The 22,625-nt window shown below is 34.8% G+C and overlaps 1 protein-coding gene across 2 annotated transcripts in view; it reads right to left on the bottom strand.

Moving 5' to 3' along the window:
- Positions 1-7,994: 7,994 nt before the first annotated feature.
- Positions 7,995-22,625, bottom strand: part of LOC149534239 (Transducin/WD40 repeat-like superfamily protein) — a 100,352-nt gene continuing 85,721 nt past the window's right edge. Inside the window, exons 10-14 of one of the 2 annotated variants that reach the window (XM_089803931.1) lie at positions 18,054-18,106; positions 17,544-17,628; positions 17,363-17,429; positions 17,094-17,204; positions 7,995-8,716 (exon numbers count right to left, since the gene is read on the bottom strand). In XM_089803931.1, the coding sequence (XP_089660057.1) occupies positions 8,541-8,716; positions 17,094-17,204; positions 17,363-17,429; positions 17,544-17,628; positions 18,054-18,106 (492 nt within the window). In that variant the 3' untranslated portion in view covers positions 7,995-8,540. Of the gene's footprint in view, positions 8,717-9,312; positions 9,387-17,093; positions 17,205-17,362; positions 17,430-17,543; positions 17,629-18,053; positions 18,107-22,625 lie in introns of those variants that run through there. The other variant, XM_089803932.1, reaches the window with a different exon arrangement.

Here is a 22,625-nt window from a genome sequence, read left to right as displayed (position 1 = left end):
GGAATTGCACCTTGAAACTGAAGTCAGGTAGTGCTCTACAACTCAAAGGAGTACTATATGTACTAGGAATAAAAAAGAATCTAATCTATTTTACAAAACTTGAAGATGATGGACATAATGTTACATTCATGGACGGTAAAGTAATGACCTCGTCCAACAACTCATCATTTAAGAAATCAAAATTGATTGGTCAAAGAAAAGGATATTTGTATGAATTAAATACAGAATATAGTCAACATATTCAAGCCTTAATTCATGACATTGATATAAATGAAATAAAGCACAAAAGATTAGGACATATAAATTTTAGAAACTTATCGACTATGGAGAAGATGGTTCCTGATTTACTTAAGCTGAATAAAGATCATTCAATTATATGCAAAGGATGCCTTCTGGGTAAGAGCACCAAAAGTCCACTTCATGGTAGCACTAGAAAAACTAACAATGTTTTGAAATTAGTCCACTCAAATTTATGTGGACCTATGTATGTTCCTTCTTTTGGAGCATTCTGTTACTATATACTTTTATAGATGACTTCTCTAGGAAAACTTGGATTTACTTCTTAAAAGGTAAAGAATCAGAAGAAATCCTTAAGAGATTTAAAGAATTCAAAACATTCACTAAAAACTTATCACATAGAAAATTTAAACTCTTAGATCTGATAATGGAGGGGAATATACTTCAAATTTGTTTAAAGAGTTCTGTAAAGAAGTAGAAACCAAGAGGGAATATATTGTTCCTTATAACACACAACAAAATAGGATAGCAAAAAGGAAAAATAGAACAATTATAGAAGCTGCAAGAGCTATGATATTTGATCAAAATTTTGAATATTATTTTTGGTTAGAAGCCTCTTGTATTGTAGTCTACATTCAAAACAGGAATCCTCATTCCTACCTTAAAAATAAAACTCCTAAAGAAGTCTTTACTAAGGTTAAACCTAATATAAGTCATCTTAGGATATTTGGATGCCCAATATATATACATGTTCCAAAGGAAAAGAGAACTAAGTTAGAACCCTACGGGAAGAAAGATATTTTTGTTGGGTATAGTGAAACATATAAAACATATAGGATTTTCATACCTGGTCAGAAGAATATTGAACTTAGTAAGGATGTAATATTTGAAGAAGATTTAGCATTCAAAAGAGCCCTAAGTTTCAAAGATCCCTATCCCTTACCTAATTCTGAAGAAAATCTTGAATCTAAGTTTCAAAGGAAGAACATTGAAGAAATTGAAAATGAAATCCAAAATCTTAATCTTGAGGAAACTCAAAATTCTAAGAAAAGACCACTTTGAGCCATTAAGACTGTAGAGGAAGCACAAGACTTTGTTGCACCATCTAGAACCTTCAAAGAAAGCAAAAGACCCAAAAGATTTTCTGGTTATGCAGCAAACATGAGTGATTTATCTAAATCAAAACCTACCAATGTTTCAGATGTAATCAAACTTACAACTTAGAAGGATGCTATGAGGGAAGATAAGATAAGATAATTTTATTAATATCCAAAAAAAGACCGCAACGTGGGTATATGTGACTGGTAACTTGCACCAAGAAGAAAGCAGACAAATGGAGCACCAAATGGTGTCCAAAAAAGAACAAGTACAACAAAAGAAGAAGAAAGCAGGAGACATCATGGAAAAGAATAGTTATCTGTCCTCACAGGGAAAAAGTCCAACAACGACTTATCTATGTGGCTACCAGAGGCCCTGTGATGAAGTTGAGTGCTACGAGAGGAGTGTCGCTGGTGAGGAGATCCCCTGCAGGGTCTCAGAGATCTAGAATGGCCTGTTTCAGGAAACTATATAATCGCTTCACACCCTGACCCGGAGCTAAGGGCGAGAAGAAGGTCATAATAAGTTGTGCCTAGGCCTGACTCCTAGGAAATGATAGCTATAAAGTATGGTCACAAAGTTGTAAAGACTCACAGAGATAGAGTGCAATGCAACGTTGATCTATGTACCTAAAAAAATCTAAGAGGAATTTGTAATCCCTAAACAGACAATAAAATATCTCTCTAATCTTGTACTATATGAGGCATCTAAAAAGGAAATGGATCTCAGATTCTACCTCTGCTAAGGTACAAAGTTTACACACCTGATCCTCTCTAGCAATATGGTGATCGACCTGGATCCGGAGTTTGTGTGAGCCCACCCTGAAGGAACCAAGGGAGATATGTAGGGCATATGTTTAGTGTCTATGTAAGTGCTCAGGGCGTACAATAATTCCATCCCGAATATCTAGGAAGTGTTCGGCGTAGAAACCATCCTCAGACGTAGTACTTGTGGAGGATCCTCATAGGTCTATATGATATACTGCCTGTAGATGTCAAGTCTTACATGTCTGTTCAAATCTTGTCGAGAGGGAAGCATATGAGCAGGAACGTCCAATGAGAACTGGTAGGGAGGGAGACAGTCAATATCGATCCCACATGAACTCAACAGGATAGTAGGTTGAGCATACCAACAATGGGCTCTAGTGGCTGGATCGGAGTCTGCAATAGAAATTGAGGAGCAGTAGGCTAAGTAAGGGTATATGTGTTGGCCTTCATCCGATTCTACAAAGCCACGAAGATGGTGGAGAAACCAAATCAAGTCAAAAATGATTTCAAGCCTGAATGGGTGAGCTCCAAACTTAGCCAAAATAATATTGTGGGGGGTAGATCTATGACATTTGATAATCCGATGGAGGAGCAAAGTCTAGGTATGCTTGATCATGGCCCAATCTAAGTCTAAAAGGGAAGGACCCCAAACCGCCGAACCATAGAGCATTGTGGGTCTTACTAAGGAATCCAGGAGGGATAGCTTAGACGATGTGTCCTGAAAGTGGTGTCTGAAGCATTGTCTCTCGAGCATAGCAAGGAAACCCAAACCTTTACTGATCCGAGGCTAAATGGCTAGTCTCAAGCTGAAACAAGATCTGGAAAACTTAACCGCAAGGTATGTGTAAGATGATGTAATCTCAACTTACCGACCTTGGAAGTGAAAATGGAGATCTAAGGTCTTCAGACCATTGAAGACCATAACACGAGTCTTCTCAAGGTTCATGACCAACTGTCTCATGTTGCAAAAAGATGCAAGTCTATCCAAAAGCCTCTCAAGACCCTCAAGAGAAGAGGTAAGAAGAACCATATCATCAGCAAAGAGAATGATGGAGATCAATACCTGGTGTAGATGACAATCATCACCTAGAAACGAGAAGCCACTGAGAAAAGCCTCAAGCTCATCAATGTAGATCCCGAACAAAGTGGGCGAGAGGGGGCAGCCCTGCTTCACCCTAATGGTGCTTTGGATAGGGTCGGAGAGGCCCTCTGTGGTCCTAAGTCTACCAATCACTGTCTCATATAACCTCATAATAGTCATCAGTAAGATCTAGAAATATCAATATCTCTTAGTCTCTAAAAAAGGGTTGGTCTAAGGATGGAATCAAAAGCCTTACGAAAATCCACAAAACAACAATAGACTTTCTTTGAGTGGTGTCGAGCCTCCTCAATAATAGCTCGTAGTGTAAAGATATGATCCATGGTCTGGTAGTCTACCCTGAATCCTGCTTGACCCTTCGCCATGCAATTCCTCTTGCCAAGCTCATTGGATAAGATAGTATTCACTGTTATAGCATGAAGTTTAGCAAATGTATGCCCAATCATGATGGTCCTATAGTTTCCAAGATCGGAGGCCAGCCAAACTTATGGATAAGGTGAATAACGTGTCTCAACCATGACTCTAAAAAACCAAAACAAACCACTCTATTAAAGAGTGTAGAGAGATAAGGGCCCAAGATCATGGTACCAAGCTTGAAGAGATCAGCCTAAAAACCCTCCTCATCAACCGCCCTACTACATCTCATAAGTTTGACGGCCTCATAAATGTTGGAGGTGGAGAATAAGTGACAATGGGGGAGTGGGTTGGGAAGAGGAGCCAGCTGACCCAAGATGTCATACAACGTGGAGACATGGGAGGCAGGGCGGCAAAGATCGGGCGTAGACTGGGGTTGGTTATGCCGGGGGAACATGATGCACCAAAACAACTTGGGATACTAAATAAGTGTGTCACGAAGGGATCTACCCTATGAAGCAATAAATACCAATCCATTATTAATAATGATATTTGTGAAATTGTTCCAAGGCCTAAAGGAGAATCTGTTGTTTCTTCTAAATGGATATTTAAAATCAAACATGTTGCTGACAGTAGCATTGAAAAATATAAAGCCAAATTTCTAGTCAGGGGATTCTCTCAGAAAGAGGGAATTGATTACGAAGAAACCTTTGCTCTTATTGCCAGATACACCTCTGTAAGAATAGTCCTAGCTATTGCAACATCAAAGGGATGGAAAGTACATTAGATTGATGTAAAAACAACATTTTTGAATGGAAAGAATACAGAAGAGGTATATTTGAAGCAACCTGAAGGATTTGAAACTCGTAACCCTAAAGTTTTTGTTTGCAAGCTCAAGAAAGCTCTCTATGAGCTTAAACAGGCTCCAAGGGCTTGGTATGAGAGAATTGATAAGTATCTCTCTAACTTAGGATTCTCCAAGAATGAAGCTAATCCCAATCTATATTATAAAAGGGATAAAGATGATATGGTAATTTTGATATTGTATGTGGATGATTTACTAATAACAGGTGATGATCATCTTATAGATCAATGCAAGAAAAATCTAATTTGAGAATTTGAGATGAAAGATTTAGAACTTTTTCACTACTTCCTAGGACTACAAGTATGACAGAATTCTGACAGCATAATACTTAATCAAGGAAAGTATACATTAGACATCTTAAAGAGATTTGGAATGTGGAACTGCAAGGCCGATCTCTTCTCCAATGCAAACTAATCTACATAAACTTAAGGAAGCAGCAACAGAATCACCTTCCATAGACTCCAATGGAGACTAATCTACATAAACTTAAGGAAGCAACAGCAGAATAACCTTCCATAGATTCTACTCTTTACAGGCAAATGATTGGGTCTCTTACATGGTAAATACAAGACCTGATATTTGCTATATTGTTAATGTCTCAAGTCAGTTTATGTGTGAGCCAAAGGAGATTCACCTAGTTGCAGTTAAACACATTATGAGATACTTACAAGGCACTCTTAACCTTGGGTTACATGGATTCATAGACTCGGATTGGGGTGTAAGTGTTAATGATAGAAAAAGCACTTCAGAATGTTGTTTCAATTTAGGATCATCGATGATATCATGGATATGCATAAGCAATCATCAATAGCTCAAAGTTCCACATAAGCTAAATACATTGCCACAGCAATGGCCTCTCGAAAAGCAATTTGGCTTCGAAAGTTATTTGTGGGATTATTTAGAAGCCATGAATCCTACAATTGTTCATTGTGATAATCAGAGTTCCATCAAGCTTTCTGTGAATTCAATTTTTCATGACAAGTTCAAGCATATAGAAATTCCTTACCATTATGTACGAGATATGGTATACAAAAATACTATAAAATTAGAGTACATTTACATTGCAGATCAAACAGCAAATATTCTTACCAAACCTCTCTCGAGTGAAGATAAATCATTTCAAAAAAAGACTTGGTATGGTTGAATTATAAAACATTTGTATTCTTTAAATTATTAATAAAATAATTTTTATTGTCAGACTATGATTGTTATGGGCTTCACCATTTGTATTCATTATCTAAGAGGTGACGATCTCTGAGATAATGAACACTTGTATAAAAGACATTATGAGAGATGACAATCTCTTAGATAATGTGTTAAACAATAGAGATCTATTGTCAAGATCTAGATGAGTTCAAGATCACATTATGATGTAAACATCTCTATGCCTATGAGTCACAACTTGGATAAATGAAGAATTTAATTATTCTCCAAAGTTTATCATGTGTTCTAGTAGATCTTAACTCAGGATCAGACTGTTATATAGGTCCGCCAGACCTATGAGTCACAACTTAAATAAAGGAAGAATTTTTCAATTTTATCCTGTATATTGCATCCCATGCAAAATTATTATCACAATATTAGTGATAAGTCATATCTTGTGTTCAATGATACCACATGCTTAGAAGATTCAGATAAATATAGAGTATCAATCTATGCTTATTCATCATAATTGGTGATGCTAGATATGTTATCTCTCAGTATGATTATCAAGTTAAAAGGGAGTGTTCAAACTATAACTTTGATCACCATACTGATTTGACTATGTAGATTGCACAAATCTTATCTTTCATATAAATACCTTGTGAAGGCATATATATATATAAAACTCCCTGCCTAGGCATGATCGACGACTTCTTGACATGATTGTATTTTAGTATTAACCTTAACTAATCTTATTAAATTTGTTTACTAACCGATACCTCCTTTGAGCATCAATTATGAGAATGTAGTTGTGAGCCGACCTAGATAGAGTCATGTCCCTTCAAGGGGCATGCCCTTTGGTTATAGTATTGTATAGGGTGTGGTTGTGGTTAAAGGACACAAATTATATACAATCTACTCCTTTAAGCAATTCTACCTTATATGAACACTTGCAGAGACAAAAACATTTCAGAATTATATTTATATAATTGACATTACTTCATACAAGTTTGAATCACAAAGATCATCTTCAGTAAGCATCATAGAAGTTATTATCTCAATCCGATCACACAAAAATTTTAGGAACTACAATTTTGATATTATGCTACTCATTGTAACCACCTTCATGATATTTTTGATATACTACAGATCGTACATCCAGTGATTCAACAATTTCATTTGTCAAATCAAAATTCTGTATAGCACCTATTCTTTGTTCTATTGATTTTCAACATCCAATTTGCAATTTTGGAATTTTACTTCTCATACATCTTTTGCAACTAGCATTTCAAGTATTATATGTATTGTATATAGCATATACAACACACCTTCCCTTGTTGTCATCCCCCCATCGTCCCCAAACTTAGACCATTTGTCACCTCATCCTAGAAACCCACCTCAATGGGTGGTGGAATGTTGATTATAGATGAAGGATAGAAGAATTTTGTCACTTAGTGTGTCTTGTAATTGTTCATGTAAACATATATGCAAAATGTGGAAGGATAGACAAGGCATATGTTACTTCCATGTATGCAAACTAAGGAAACATAAACCAGGCATGTGAACTACATAACATAATGCTTTAGAGAGCTATCTCATGGAATACCATAATAATAGATGCTCAAAATGTCCAAGGAATGGACAAGGCATGTGAATTTTCTAACATAGTTCCTCAAAAGGAGCTCACATGGAATGTGCATGCAATGTACAAAAGAAAATTGTTGAAAAGGCTTTAGACTTTCAAGCAAATGAAATTCATAGGCATAAAGCTATCCTCCAGAAACATTTTTCAACAACCTCCGCACTTGTACCAATTTATGTAACAATTGGTAAGTTATGAACATTTGTCAAAGGATAAATGCTAAAGGAACTTTGTATACCTAAACACAACTTATCTGTTGAAAGTTGACAGTGCAAAAATGTGGTGAGCAATGATAAGGTCATAAAAGTTTCTTAGAATGGGACTATGAATATATGCTTCAATGCAAACTCCAACAACATACTAGTTTCAGCTGGGCTAAAAATTTTGAAGAAGTTGGAGAACAAATTATGAGAGTTATAGCTGAGTTAAACAAATTGCAGAATGAAGAAACAATGATGTTAAATTTTAAAATATAATTCACAAAGTCCTCTTCAATAAATACAATTCAAAATCCAGGGTATTGATGAAGAGACTTAAATGTGTTTCATAAAAACAGAGAAATTTGATTATTTCTTTGATAGTCAAGTTTTGCTAGATGCAATCACTAGCATATTATCATGAGCAAGACATTCAAATGTAGTTGACAGACTTTAATAAACATTTTTAAATTAATGCTTCTTCATATATTGACAAATATCTCTTAAGATATTTATCATCTAAAGGTAATATGGATAATCTGATATGTACAATTGCTGTTGTTTTCAGGATTTGATCAACTGCTACAAAAGATTCCAAAAGTAACTACTATTTCAATTCATGTAATGAAAACTACAATTACAGGCATTCATCTTCTGGGACATTGGTAGTCAGTTAAAAAATATGTCTGTATGTATACCATATGACTATGTATGCATGCATATAAGTACACCCATAGTCACCCTCAAGGCTTTCCTGTAGTATAAAGATTAGCAATATGTAAAATCTGACTATACCCCAGCTAAATAATCTGTATGATTTTGTTTTTGATTTGTTAGCAAATCTGAATCATAATTTGGCTTGTTGGGTTGTAAGGTCCACGTTTCTAAATACTTTATGTAAAAATATACTCCTGGTGCTTATAACTCGTCAATACAATAACAGAAAATAACGGACAAATTGTTCCTATACAATCATTCTGGTCCATGGGTGATGAATACTAACATAAACTGATAGTGTCCTCTTTATGAAAGAATATTATTTTTTTTAAATGGAAATGAATACTCAATATGCTATTACGGTGATGTTCATGCATAAATAATGCTTATAAATTGCTCCTATTCCCTAGCATTATGGGGATCAATCCAAGACTTGAATAACATTCTCCATCTCTACTGGCTCCGAATCTCTGCTCTTGCCTTCAATACATGCATCAGTTGAAGTGTCAACTTTACCATTATCATGGTTATTACCATCAGAGCCATATCCAACCCAGTTGCATGAGAAATTCCAAACTGAAGCACAGTTCTCCTCAACTGCAAAGAAACGAAAATCAAGAAATGACATTAATAATTAGATACGCTTAAACTATATTGGCAAACTATCCCTTTCAAAACCCTGTTCCAACATCAGGATATAAAAAAGGAACAGAAAGATATTTTCTATGTATGAAACACTTTGGAATGTATAGAAATGAAAAGGAATTTTCCTCCAGAACTAAGTGAATGGTATTAGTTACTAAGAACAAATGTAAAGACGCATATAAATAATTATCACACAATTTAATAATGCCTCACAAGCTTAGAAAATCAAACATTAATGGCTCAGGCTTTAGAGTATGGAACCCAAACCTCACTCCAATGCATCTAGTGCCTTATTTTCATAAAACATGGAATGGTAAATAACTGATACCATTAGACGTTTACCAACACATAACATGAATGAAAGCACAAAGAATTACAACTTACAAGATAAATTTCATAAAATAAGCACGAAATGTGAAATTGAGTTAATGCAGATATGCTATATGATTAATATAATATGTCAGAGTGAGTCACTGCAGACATATACAATAACAGTTGATAATAAATGGAAAAAAAAAATAATAAAACCACATGAAACAAGTTGGACGCTTACACATGCAAGTGAACATTAATCCTAGCATACTTTATGTGCTCGCTGCTGCTACATCCTTAGTTTCGTTATCTGGAAGACAAGCCATCCAAATTGAAACTTCAATTTCCAAATGAAGCTGTTAGGTGCCTACCTTTGCGATGTAGTATGGCTTCTTTCAGGTAGCACCAATGTATGTAAATTAAGTGCGGATTCTTTATCAAGCTTGGTAAAAAGATGTTAACCTGTTAATTGGCAAGCAACTTCCAAAGTATGGAAAAATCATAATTATTTCTCACTTGCAATACTGCAGAAGAACCCAATATATTTCCAACCTGTTTATTAACAAAAGCTAGAGCTTCATTCAACACACATGCATCTTGTGCCCGTATAAAAAAATTCTGTATATGTCCAAATTTCAATCTTAATCCCAGCCTTTTGATCAAAATCAAGCAGTTAAGTCTTATCATCCTTTTCTAGATTGTTTCATCATCTTTCATTCATAGCTTTGTATGTTACATTGTCAATGCTTTCAAATAAAAATGATGATAACGACGACTGACGGACAAGTGATGAAGAAAAAACTTGAAAAGTTTCCTAAGGTATGAAAAATGTGCAATGCTACATATGGGCATGTACCATGTAGTAGAGGCTGTTAAGTTTAGCAATCAGACTGAAAGTAAATAAAAGATGCAACACAGTAACACAATTTTATCCTGGGAAAACCTCCCTTTGGATGTGAAAAACCCAGCAATGTATCTTTAACTTCATTGTTCAAATCATAGGAATTTGAATGCATCTTTGTCTAATCACAAGGAAGGAGAATGAATACAAACATTCAGATCAGATATGTGATATATACAATATGTATCTGCTGAACTGCTATATTCAATGGATCTCCTGCTCCTTATTTTGTTCGATTTGCTTCTGCTAATTATGTTTGATCTGCTTCTGCTGATAATACTCGATCTGCTTCTGCTGATAATGTTGTATCTGCTTCATTGGATGATTTAATGTAAGCATTTCATCCCATATTTATATGTGAGTTCAAACTTCCAAAAGACATGTCTCTTTACCCAGCTGAATCAGTTACTCAAGGTCCATAAGTACCATTTGAACAATCAAACACTTAAACATTGTCTTGCTTATCCTGTTGTAACTCGGTCTCTACTGAAATCTGGATAACAATATTAACTAGTAGTTCACTATCCTAATATAACAGACTTGTGAAGTGTAACACTTGAAATGTAAAACGCCATAAAACATTCATCACAAGTTTGACACTAGGATTTAACGTGGAAATCCAAATTGGGAAAAACCACCAACAACATGTCACCACATTTTCACTCTTTTGAAATGAGCTCTGTTAAGACCCAACTCTGTTAAAGGTTACAATACGCACTGTTAAATGTGACCTGGTTAGAAGAATTAATCACCCTGTTAGGAGTGACTTTGTCAGAGGACCTTAAAACATTCTATTAGAATGTCACCATATTAAAGGATTTACACAAACTATCAAGTCCTTAATAACTGTTAGGTCAATTTGATTATAAGGATTTCAATACAAACTATTTACAATGATTACAAAGAAAATAGTAGGGTTTGATCTATGTGATTACAGCTCACTTTGCAGTTTCAGATATTTGTTCAGTTCATGAGCTGATTCTCTAATAAGCCTTCCATGTCACCTCTGTCCTTGATTTGCTTCGCAATCCTTCAAGCATTCACCCTTCTCTTCACAACAAACATAAGCCTTCTACTTAGATTAGCTTATCAACCTCAACAGCTATTTCCATCTCACTGGAAATCCCTCAAACACGCACAGCTTCTCTGTTTTTCTCTCTTCCTCGCATATCTCATTCACGCTTACACTCTCTCTTCTAAACTTCGTCTTTGTGCCTCCTTAAATAGGTAATTCTAGTCCTTTGTCGTTTCTTACAATCATTGTAGATCTTAGGGTTTGCGATCTGATCACACAGATTCATTGTATCTAATCACTATTTTGTTCATCTCTTTCTTTTCTAGAAACTTCTCATCAAATTTGTTCATTAGCTATCTTACCTAATCCTCACCTTTAATTAAATGATCCAACTCATCAATCTTATCTTCAACACGCTTTCCATATCCCAAGAAATCAACTGAGTCAAATGAAAATCACGATTTCTCATACACATTCAAAATATTGTTTCTCGGCCAACACTAAGTTCTAACACTCGATCATCACTAATTTACTTGCTCAGCACTTACACTGGGTTCTGACGCTCGGTCATCACTAGATCACTCGATAAATACTAATGCTTAGTCAAAGAAATTTCACTCAACTTTGACTGGCGCTCGGTCAACACTAGCATCACTCGGCATGAACTTCAAGTTCCTTAATCTTTTGTTGTATTCCTTGGTCAGGCTTAAGCAAACTATCAATATTTTCTCATGTCTTCATAATGTAAACAATCCAATTATCTATTCAAAGTCTAACTAATCAAACATCCATTGTAGCTTCCTTTTCATAACTCAACCTTTCTCCAGGTGCTTTCATTATGAGCAACTTCTCAAATCCTCTTTATCAATCAAATAGATATGACATTTACATTAGATAGCAACATGTCTCATCAATAGATTTGACATCGATGACAATATAACAATTGTTTCAATTGTAGTTTTTTCCAACAATCTCCCTCTTTGGCATTGATGGCAAGACCTCACACCTCAAATATTTTCTCTTTAGGAATACAATCTCACTCTTTGTTACCATGCAATCCAAAAGATTTCACTTCCATGAGTAACCAATAGTACTATTTCAAAAACTCTGAGTTCTGCGCTCAAACCTCTATTCAAATCTCTCCCTCATACATACATACTCTCCCTCTTTCATCATGTATCTCTCCCTCTTTGACAACAATGCCAAAAGCACTATCTTTCTTGGCTTTATGTCCTTCATACGTCTTGATTATGTAGATAAGTACCTGTCAGGGCTGAATTTTGTCATCAGTATATGACTGATCTTTTATGTTGTTCTTCTTTACTTTACTTGACTACCCTTCTCTAGGTGCTTTTGTTATGACTATGAGAAAATTCTCAAATTCTCTTCATCAATCAAATAGATATGACATTTAGATTAGATAGCAACATGTCTTACAAGTAGATTTGACATCATTGACGACATAATAATTGTTTCAATTGTAGTTTCCAACAATCTCCCTTTTTGGCATTGATGGCAACACCTCACACCTCAAATATTTTCTCTTTAGGAATACAATCTCCCTCTTTGTTACCATGCAATCCAAAATTTCACTTCCATGAGTAACCAATAATACTATTTCAAAAACTCCCTCTGAGTTATGCGCTCAACCCTCTATTCAAATCTCTCTCTCATACATACATAGTCTCCCTCTTTCATCATGTATCTCTCCCTCTTTGACAACAATGCCAAAGACACTATCTTTCTTGGCTTTATGTCCTTCATAAGTCTTGATTATGTAAATAAGTACGTGTCAGGGCTGAATTCTGTCATTTGTATATGACTGATACATTTTGTTGTTCTTTACTTTACTCGACTACCCTAGGCACCTCCTAAAGTAGAATTGTCTACATCAATGTGTAAGGTATTCTGATTAGCACGTAGCTTAAGTAGGTTTGCTTAGGTTTATCACCCCCAGTTTACCTCTAAGATATTCATGAGCATGTTTAGGTAAGGCTTTAGTGAATATGTCAGCAATTTGTTCTTTGGCGTGTACATATTCTAACTTCACTTCTTTGTCTTGAACTAGTTCTCTCAAGTACTGATAATTGATAGCAAGGTGCTTAGTTTTTGTGTGCATCACAAGATTTTTTGATATGTTGATAGCACTTGTGCTATCAAAATAAATAACCCCTGGATCTATAATTTTTTCCTTCATTCCTTTCAACAATTGCTTGATCCACATAATGGTTCAACAGTCCATTGTAGCTGCCACATACTTGGCCACTGTTGTTGATTGGGAAATACAGTTATATTTCTTGCTTGTCCATGACACCAATCTCTTTCCTAGAAAGAATGTACCTCCACTAGTGTTTTTTTTGTCATCAATATTTCCTGCATTTAGTTAGTGAATACCTTCAGTTCAGATCTATCATTCCTCTTGTAATACAATCCATAGTCTTTTGTACATTTTAGATATCTCAATTTCCTTTTCACTGCCATCATATGATTCTCCTTAGGATTTGTTGAAAATCTAGCAACTATCCCAATAGCTAATGCAATATTAGGTCTACTATGAACAACATATTACAATTTTTCAATCATTGATTTGCATAGTGTTTGGTTCACATCAACTAATTCATCACTTTTAGATAACTTATGTCCTATAGACATAGGTGTGAACACTAGTCTTGATTCTTTCATTCCAAAGGTTTTTATTATCTCCTTGATATATTTGGGCTGAGTAATGAAAATACCAGATTTCATTTGATATACTTGTAATCCAACAAAGAATTTGATTTCACCAAACATTGACATTTCAAATTCCTTCTTCATTTCATCAACAAATGATTTGCATAATGCTTCTTTTCCTCTAAATAAAATGAAATCGACTAAGATTTCAAATAGCAGTACCTCATTGTTTTTACCAATTTTCAAGAGTAGATTACTGTTATCATTTGTCCTTTCAAAACCAATCTTCACCAAGTAATTGTGTAGTCTTTCATACCATGCTCTTGGAACTTGTTTCAATCCATATAGAGCTTTGTTTAGTTTACATACCATGTTCTTCTCTAGGTCCACAAATCCTTCAAACAAATCTATGTACACTTTTTCCTCAAGTATACCATTCAGAAATGTGGATTTGACATCCATTTGATATACCTTAAAGTTTTTGTAGGCTAAATATGCAAGCAGTGTTCTGACTCCTTCCAGTCTTGCGATAGGAGAAAAAGTTTCTCCATAATCAACTCCTTGAGCATGTCATGTGCATGCCAATCTAGCCTTATTTCTTGTGGCTTCACCTTTTTCATTTAGCTTATTCCCTGAAAACCCACTTTGTTCCAATAACATTTTTGTCTTTTGGTCTAGGTACTGGGGTCCAAGTGTTATTCTCAAATTGTTCAATTTCTTCATTCATTGCATGGATCCAATCTTCATTGTCTAGAGCATCCTTCACTGATTTGGGCTCAAATTCACAAAGTAAGCATATATCACTTATGAGTCTCTTCCTTGTGATAACACTAGATTATGCATCTCTAATTATTTGTTCAAGTTTATGATGTCCTCTTACATACATAGCAAGCACAGGTGGTCTTCTTCTTTGTTCTTCAGCATGTTCATCTTGAAAAATAATCTCAGGCTCACTATCTCTTTCTTGTTCAGGTTGTGGTTCTAGTTTAAACATGCTCGGCATTGTCTATCTAATGGTCAGCATTATCTATTTGTGGCTCAGTATCTTTTGCCTGTTGCTCAAGACCCATTGTCTGCTGCTCGACAACCTGTTGTTGCACCTCAGCATCCCCTATCTTGTGGGAAACTGCAACTTTGTTTTCTTGGTCATTAGGAGTGTTGGGAGCACCATCATCCACATATATAAATGTACTATAATCTTCACGTTCTTTCTTACATTCAACATCATTTCTTTCTGCAAATTCATCAACTTTCACATTTGTACTTTCCACAACTTTGTTAATGTTAGAGTTTAAACACTTGTAAACTTTACTCTTGGTTGAATATCCTAGGAATATACCATTATCACTCTTAGCATCAAGTTTTCCATTCCTATTATCTTTAAGCATGTAGCATTTGCTTCCAAAGATTATAAAATATTTCACATTAGGAGCATAACCATACCATAGTTCAAAAGGTGTAGCATTTGTACCTTTCTTGACTTGTACTCTATTTAAGGTATAGATAGCAGTATTGATAGCTTCTCTCCAATATTTTTGTGATACATTCTTCTCTATCATCAAAGTTCTAGCACAGTTCATTATTGATCTATTTCTCCTTTCAGCTATCCCATTCTGAGAAGGGGTCCTTGGTACTGACATTTGTCTTTTAATTCCTCTGTCATTACAGTATGTGTTGAACTCATTGGAAATGAATTCACCACCTCTGTCAGATCTCAAACACTTCAGACTCTTCCCGTTTCTTTTTCAACTTTGGATAAATACCACTTAAATAATTGAAAAACATCAAATTTAGCTTTGAGAAACATCGCAGTCATCATCCTAAAGTAATCATCAACAAATAGAATGAAATACTTATCTCCACAATAACTTTGAACATCAATAGGTCCACATAGGTTAGTATGAACCAATTCCAAAATATCACTAGATGTGTATGTTTTGCTCGTGAAACTACACTTGGTCATTTTTTTCCCAATTGACATTGTTTACACATTGCATTGTCAGGCTTCTTTAGTTTTGGCAACCCTCTTACTTTCTTCATTTTACTAATGTTCACCAAATTATCAAAGTTTACATGACATAACCTTTTGTTGTCATAACCAAACATCTTCTTGTTGTGCAAACAAACATGTCTCATTAGATAAATCTAGAGAGAACAAGTTAGCTCTTGTCTGATCACCACTTCCAATCAGCTTTCCATCAGCATCATATATCTTGGTCTTTCTAAAATGGAATTCAACTTTGTACCCTAATTTGTTTAACTGTGAAACACTCAACAGATTATAGTTAAGTCCTTCCACCCAGTAAACATTGTCACACTTGATTTTGTCAATCAATTGAATTGTACCTTTACCTTTCACAATACATGGAATATCATTACCGAGTTTAACACAGCCATCCTTGTATGGTCCAATGTCCTCAAATTTATTTCTATCACCACTCATATAATTAGAGCAACCACTATCAATTATCCATCTATCACTTTTGTTCACATAAAAAATTAAACCAGTTTTCTCATCTTCATCAAAATCTTCTTTCATAGCAACATAGACAACTTCATCATCATTACTTTCAGACACAGTGTCAATTTCTTCTTCAGTAATGTAACAAGATTTCTTACCTTTGTCATCCTTGTTCTTCTTGTAGTCTCGGTCATCTCTCCTTCCTTTGTACTTCCTTTCCTTTCTCTCATCCTTGTCTTCTCTGTCGAGACACCTTGCAGCAATATGACCAACCTTGTTGCATGAAAGAAAAAATTATAGGTTATTTACCTTAGTATTTAGCTCTGCCTCTTCCAAATCTTTTTACAATAAGTGCTTCAAGTTCATGACGCTCATCATCAGAAGTGTCACTATCACTCTTCACATGTTTTTCTTTTCTTTTGCTAAGAACCAATTGTGACTTATAAGCAAATTCAATGGTAGCAGTTATCAAAATTGGACATCTCAAAAGCAGTAAATCTACCAATTACACCTTCCAAAGTCAAGTTGTTACCAAGAGTGCATCTCAACTCTTGTATTGCAGGAACTCTAATCACATATACAAGAAGTAGAGTGGTATTTATGATGTCTCTTGGTTGACCTTGTGGCAACTAACTAATCATTTATCTCCTCTAGCTCTTCACATCCTGATGATGGATCACTAAGTGTGATTCAAAATGTTGATGCAAAAATATGCAACACAATTGAATCCAAAATATGCATCTCTCTACTATGTTGGTTTATTATCATGCATGTAATCTGAAGCTAAAAATCAGCAAGTTACTGTTCATTAGTTTTAAATTTTGCATCACATATTTCAAAAAAATCAGGGGTGGTTATTACAAGTGGCGAAGATAGCTATAAGAGGAATTGGAAACAATGGGAAAACAATTAACAGGCAAGGGAAGAAATTGCATAATTTGAAAAAAACCTGAAATAAAATCATTCTTACCATGTAAATCTAAATGCTCTTCATCGTCCTCTGGCATGCAAAATCTCCGATGCCCAGATGATGAAACTGCTAGAGGAAGGTTTGGATGGAAACAAAATCCGTTCACAGTGTCTGAATAAGAGAAGTTGAAAAGCGAAAAAGGGAATTAGTAAAAGTGTATCTATTCTATTTTAACTGTAATGTAGACATTCTTATAAAGATAACCGTCAATATCGCAGATAACTAGATATGCAAAACAAAAATCCTCTTCCAATCCCTGGAAAACTTGCCTAAAGAAGCTTGGAAGTTTGACACCCAGTCCCCTGTTTGTAAGTCATACAAATTTACTCTGCCATCCTATCAGCAAAGGAAGAAAATTTACAAGATGTTTCAAATTAAGATTCAAATTATAAGCACCTGATATCAACGAAGTTGAAAATAAACAACCTAAATGGAAATAACTGAACTGACCTGTCCACCAGTGCCCAGATGTCGACCATAAGGTTCAATGTCAAAGGCTATCCGCTGATTAGTATTTTCTGCAGACCTGTATAACCTGGAATCCCAAATAAATAATATTCATTTCATAGCACTTGTAAATGTGGCCATTTTTCTCACAACAATATAACATGCTAGAATTTTCAAGGTACCAGATTAGTTTCTTGTATGTATATATAATTCCAACATTTAAATATGATTAATGAACGGTCCCAAAAAATTCAAGCACTGCTTGAAAGAGCAAAGATGTTCACAGAAATGCTTTAGTTTCTCATACGTACAGATAAATCCAACATTTAAATCTGATTAATAAACATAAAAAAAAAATCATACACATGCACTTGCACTAATATAAACTCTTATAACGACAAATGAACATTAGATCTAAAGGAATTGGCAATTGCACAATAGTAAAAACTTTTATAAAAAACAAACATTAGATATAAAGGAATTGCTCATTGAGTCCCAGATAAAGAAACTCACTTGTATAAAATGCCAGCTGTATTCCGCACATCCCAGCATAAAATATAAGGATCCTTCACAAGAATATAATGCACAACCCAGATCAATACTCATATCAAATTCAACTAAGTAGAAACAAAAGATAATCATTTCAACTCAAAGCTCATCTCTACAAAGGAAAGAGGAATGTTCATATTGAAAGAACATATAAGCAGGATAAACCAAGAAGATAAGCTCAAGCAAATCTTTAAAAGTGACTTGTGCATTCAAATGGTAATATTAAAAAGAAAGGAAGGTGTTTCTTGGGGGTTGATCCCTAATAGCAATAGGAATGCACAAGTTAAAACACATACCAACTCTTTAAATAGAAAGCATCAAAATAGCAATAAATATTAAAAAGGCTAGCTATATTGAAGAACCTCAAGAAATCTACAAAAGCGACTTAATATCTCATTAAAATCTAGAGTTACTTGGGTACATGTCCCCAGTTTAAATACCCCCATTCCAAGGCCAGAAGCATTTCCAAGACTTGGGGACGGGCCCCTGTCTCGTTTTCCGAAAATTCAAAAGAAATGTCCCAAAAACTCGAGGACTTTGGAAATTGGGGGGCGAGAGGGGTGCCTTGGAAGTCCCCAAGACGGATGGTTGTCCCCAATGACATAGGCAATCACTCCAAAAGCACATTTCTCTTTTATTATACTCTTTCTTTTTTAATTTTAAAGTGGGTCCCTCCTTCCATGTTCCCCCTAACATGCTTTTAACTGTTTGGTAGTTAATTCCTATTATTTGGGGTCCTCTAATACGTAGTTGACAAAATTACATTAAGAATCATCAAACTAAGAGTGTTGTTAGTCATGCTACAAGTTCATAATCATATAACAGACTACTTGCAAGGTGTTGGGAAAGTTTAAAATGTGCACAGACCTACTACGTGCAACTTTATCTCGTTTTCTGGCAATACATCAGTGTTGGGTTGATTTGGGTCCTTTGTGGAAGATATGGTGAATATTGGAGGTTGCATCAAGGCACCATCTTACCATAACAGACCTATATCATGATCGGAATTGTATAGTAGACCTTTTGTATTAATATGATCCTAGTTACAATGAGTTGGAGGTGTAGATTTAGGTGTAGTATCAAAATTAAATGACAGTGTGTTTCAATTTGGAAAGTTGGTTATTGTTCTTGTTGCTATTGACAATGAACTCCGAATTATGTGCTTGGGTGTATTTGAATTTTTTATGTTATTATTTTAATATTAAATGCATATTTACAATAATTCTGCATTTGAGCAATGAGATAGACTATTGAATGTTGTATGTTAAGGTTCTATGATGTTCAAATGACATGCTTTATAAATGTTTTCATATGATTATAATGTATATATGAAAATTTCCCAATCTTTATATAGCCGTCCCCTTGTCGTCCCCAAATTTGGCAAAAAATTGTCATCCTGGAAACTCGTCCCTTGGCCCTTGTCATCCCCATCCCAAAAACTTGGGGTAATACTATTAAAATCACTTTCAACCCATGTACACAAAGGTATTTAATATAGACCTGTACTTATATATTCAAATGTTTAGTGATCCATAAATCAGATCGAGGTAGTTGTTCAAACTTCAAAGCAAAAAAATATTTTCATTTTCAATTAGAAGATGTTGAAAACTTGAAATCCCTTGCTATGGTAGTTTTAAATCCAACTATTCAGTCCTTAGTGATGAGTTTGATAGTTTTTGAACAATATGCAATTATTTGTGAAAAACTCCTAACCAAATTTTGGAGTTCTTAATCAATGTGAGAAGTCTCTTTTATCATCATAGAATCCTAGTAAAAGTCGTATGAGAAATATTTATGTTCATCCTCCCAAAAAATATCAACCATGATTAGATAAGATAAGATAATATTATTAATGTCCAACAAAAGATCACAAAAGATAAGATAAGAAAAGTATTGTAATAAATGTCATTTGAGATATATTACTGTCCATCCTTCCAAGCATAGTTAGCATAATCGCCGAATAATCGGCGAGTTTCTACTAATTGCCGAGTTTTTGGGACTGGCGAGTTTTTCCCAAATTTAATCGCAAGAAAAAATCACCGAGTTTTTGTGAAAAATCGCCGACTAATCGCCGAGTTTTTGCAAAAAATCGGCGAGTTTTTCAGAAAAACTCTTTTTTTTTTTTATTTTATTTTTTTTTTGTTAAAAACAGAAGGCAAAAAGCCTATATATATTATGTAAGATAGAGAGTTACAATATGCTAGTAGAGCTAGGAAGAGGAAAATGTGATTGTAATGATGTTTTTACTTCTAGTTTGACACAAATTATTTACTATTATGCTTCCCACCATCAGCATTCAGCATGAGAATGTGATTTTGTACCCACTATGCATTTATATATATCTAAACTCCTGCTTCTTTCTTTTGTGTTCTCTATAATGAACTCATTAGATGCATCTTCTCATTGAAATTTGCAAAAAAATGTATTTTGAATTAAATTTTGGCGGTTTTTTTAGGTTCCCGAGTTTTCTCGAGTTTTTTTTTTAAATGGCCGAGTTTTTCCCGATTAAACTTTTGGGGGGCTCGGCGAGTTTTTGGATTTGGCGAGTTTTCCAACTATGCTTCCAAGGAATATAGACTATCAACTAAAGAGTAACAATTTAAATGTCAGATCAGAAATATTGCTATTCATCGTTCCAAATCATGGAAGATTTTTTTTATTTTTGACAAAGTAAAATGAAGCCAGTTGGTAAGAAAGATTGCAGCACCAAAAATGATAAAAATTGCAATGTTTACAAATAAGAAACACGGGGTTTTTTTTTCCTTTGAAATAATGCAAGGCCTATGTTGAAAACAATTACAAAAAACCAGAAATTCCAACTCAAGGTTATAATAATCGTGCAATTTTGTTTACAAAACTGCAATCCAAATCATAAGTAACTTTCGTGATCAAATTGGTGACTTGGGTGATTCACATCAACATTTAAGAAGTTCGCAATGGAACGATTAGATTTAGTCATTTTTCAATGGTGGAAGTCATGACTACAATTTACAAAACTGCAACCTGGATTTCAAGTTATTTTCTGCAATTAAAACCAATGACAAGGGTTTAATATACCCACTACTTGGATAAGAAAATGGCCACAGTTTGTAAGCCAGATGCTATTGTTTATTGCCTTTTGGCACAAATTACTAGTTTGCAGGAGCAATGGCTAGGAAAGACCAGAGCTAGGTTTTGCTAGCAGATTTGAACCTACTTTTGTTGGAAGAAGATAAACTAGAGTTTATTTCAGATTGTTGAAAAAACAGAAAATTTACCAAATTTTGCAAACCATAGCTAAGGTTTTGTTGTGCTACAGACACACGCCCCATTTCAAATGGGAACCCCCTCTTTTTTTTCACTTTGTAACTTCGTGTTTTATTTAGTGTCCTTAGGTTGGCAACTCTTTCAGGTTCCATATTTTCCTAGTGCTTAAGGAATGGGTATCTTAGGTCAGGAATTCCTAAGTTGTGATCAAATGTCACTTGCAAAATTCGGGTTTGAGGAGGATTTCCTTTAGGAAATCTACCTCTAAAGTCAAGGTCTTGAATGTGAAATCTGAAAAATGCTAAATGGAAATCACAATTCATCTTCGAATTCAAATTGGAAATGCTAAAGGGGAGTCAAATTTTAAATGGTTAAGTGAAGGACAATTTAAAAATTCTAAGTCCTTAGTTGAAAAATGCAAGAAATTCAAGTAGGTCTAAGTGAAAGAAGGATAAAACTTGCCCATTTCCAACTCCAAGTCTCATTTGTGCTCAAGAATTATGAGGCATTTCCAGCATGTGATGGAATTTCCAGCCAAGTGCTTCATATTTCCAGCTTGGTGTGTAAATCCCACCAAGAAGTGTAAGAAAATTGCAAAACTCAAAAGGGTTTGGAATTGAAAATGAACGATCTTTGGATAGAGATGAGATTTCTTATTTCAAAGGGATAGAATGAAAAATCCTCAATCAAGGAAAGTTTGAACAGCGAAGTGAAATTCTTGAACGAAGATGTAAAATCCAAGTGAATTTCAAGTAAACGACAAGGGTTTTTGCTCATTTATAACTCCTAGCCAAAAATCTGACTAATAGTTTCCTCATTTCCAGTTTATGTTGGGAATTCTGACCTAGCCTTTTACCGTTTTCAGCTTCCCCTCTAACTTCAGCCCAAGAAATGAAGAGGAAAGTCGCAAGATTAAAGAGTTTTGGAATTACATATGAAGAAATATTTGCAATGGAGATGAAACTTTTGGTTAAAAAAGAGTTATGGAATTAAATACGAATAAGTCTTCTCAATGGAGATGAAACTTTTGGTTAATAAAATTTGGCATTTGAATCAGGCATTGACAGTTTAAACTTTTGGTAAAACAACAAATGATTCCAACAATTGTTATCAGAGCTGGTAGAGACAGGTTCGAGACTCCCTTCAATGGGTGTTGAAGGCCTAGCCGATGTTGAGGGGGAGATTGTTGAAATGGTGGTCAGAACCTCCTTGGAGACTCATGACATGGCTTAACCACCACACATGATCAAATTAAATCTAGATCTCATATCAAGCATTGATAGTTCGAGC

This window comes from Cupressus sempervirens, chromosome 10 (genome assembly GCF_028749045.1).
Source record: "Cupressus sempervirens isolate cs-2001-9-10 chromosome 10, ASM2874904v1, whole genome shotgun sequence".
NCBI lineage: Eukaryota > Viridiplantae > Streptophyta > Pinopsida > Cupressales > Cupressaceae > Cupressus > Cupressus sempervirens.
This window is presented reverse-complemented; position numbering and strand designations above follow the sequence as displayed.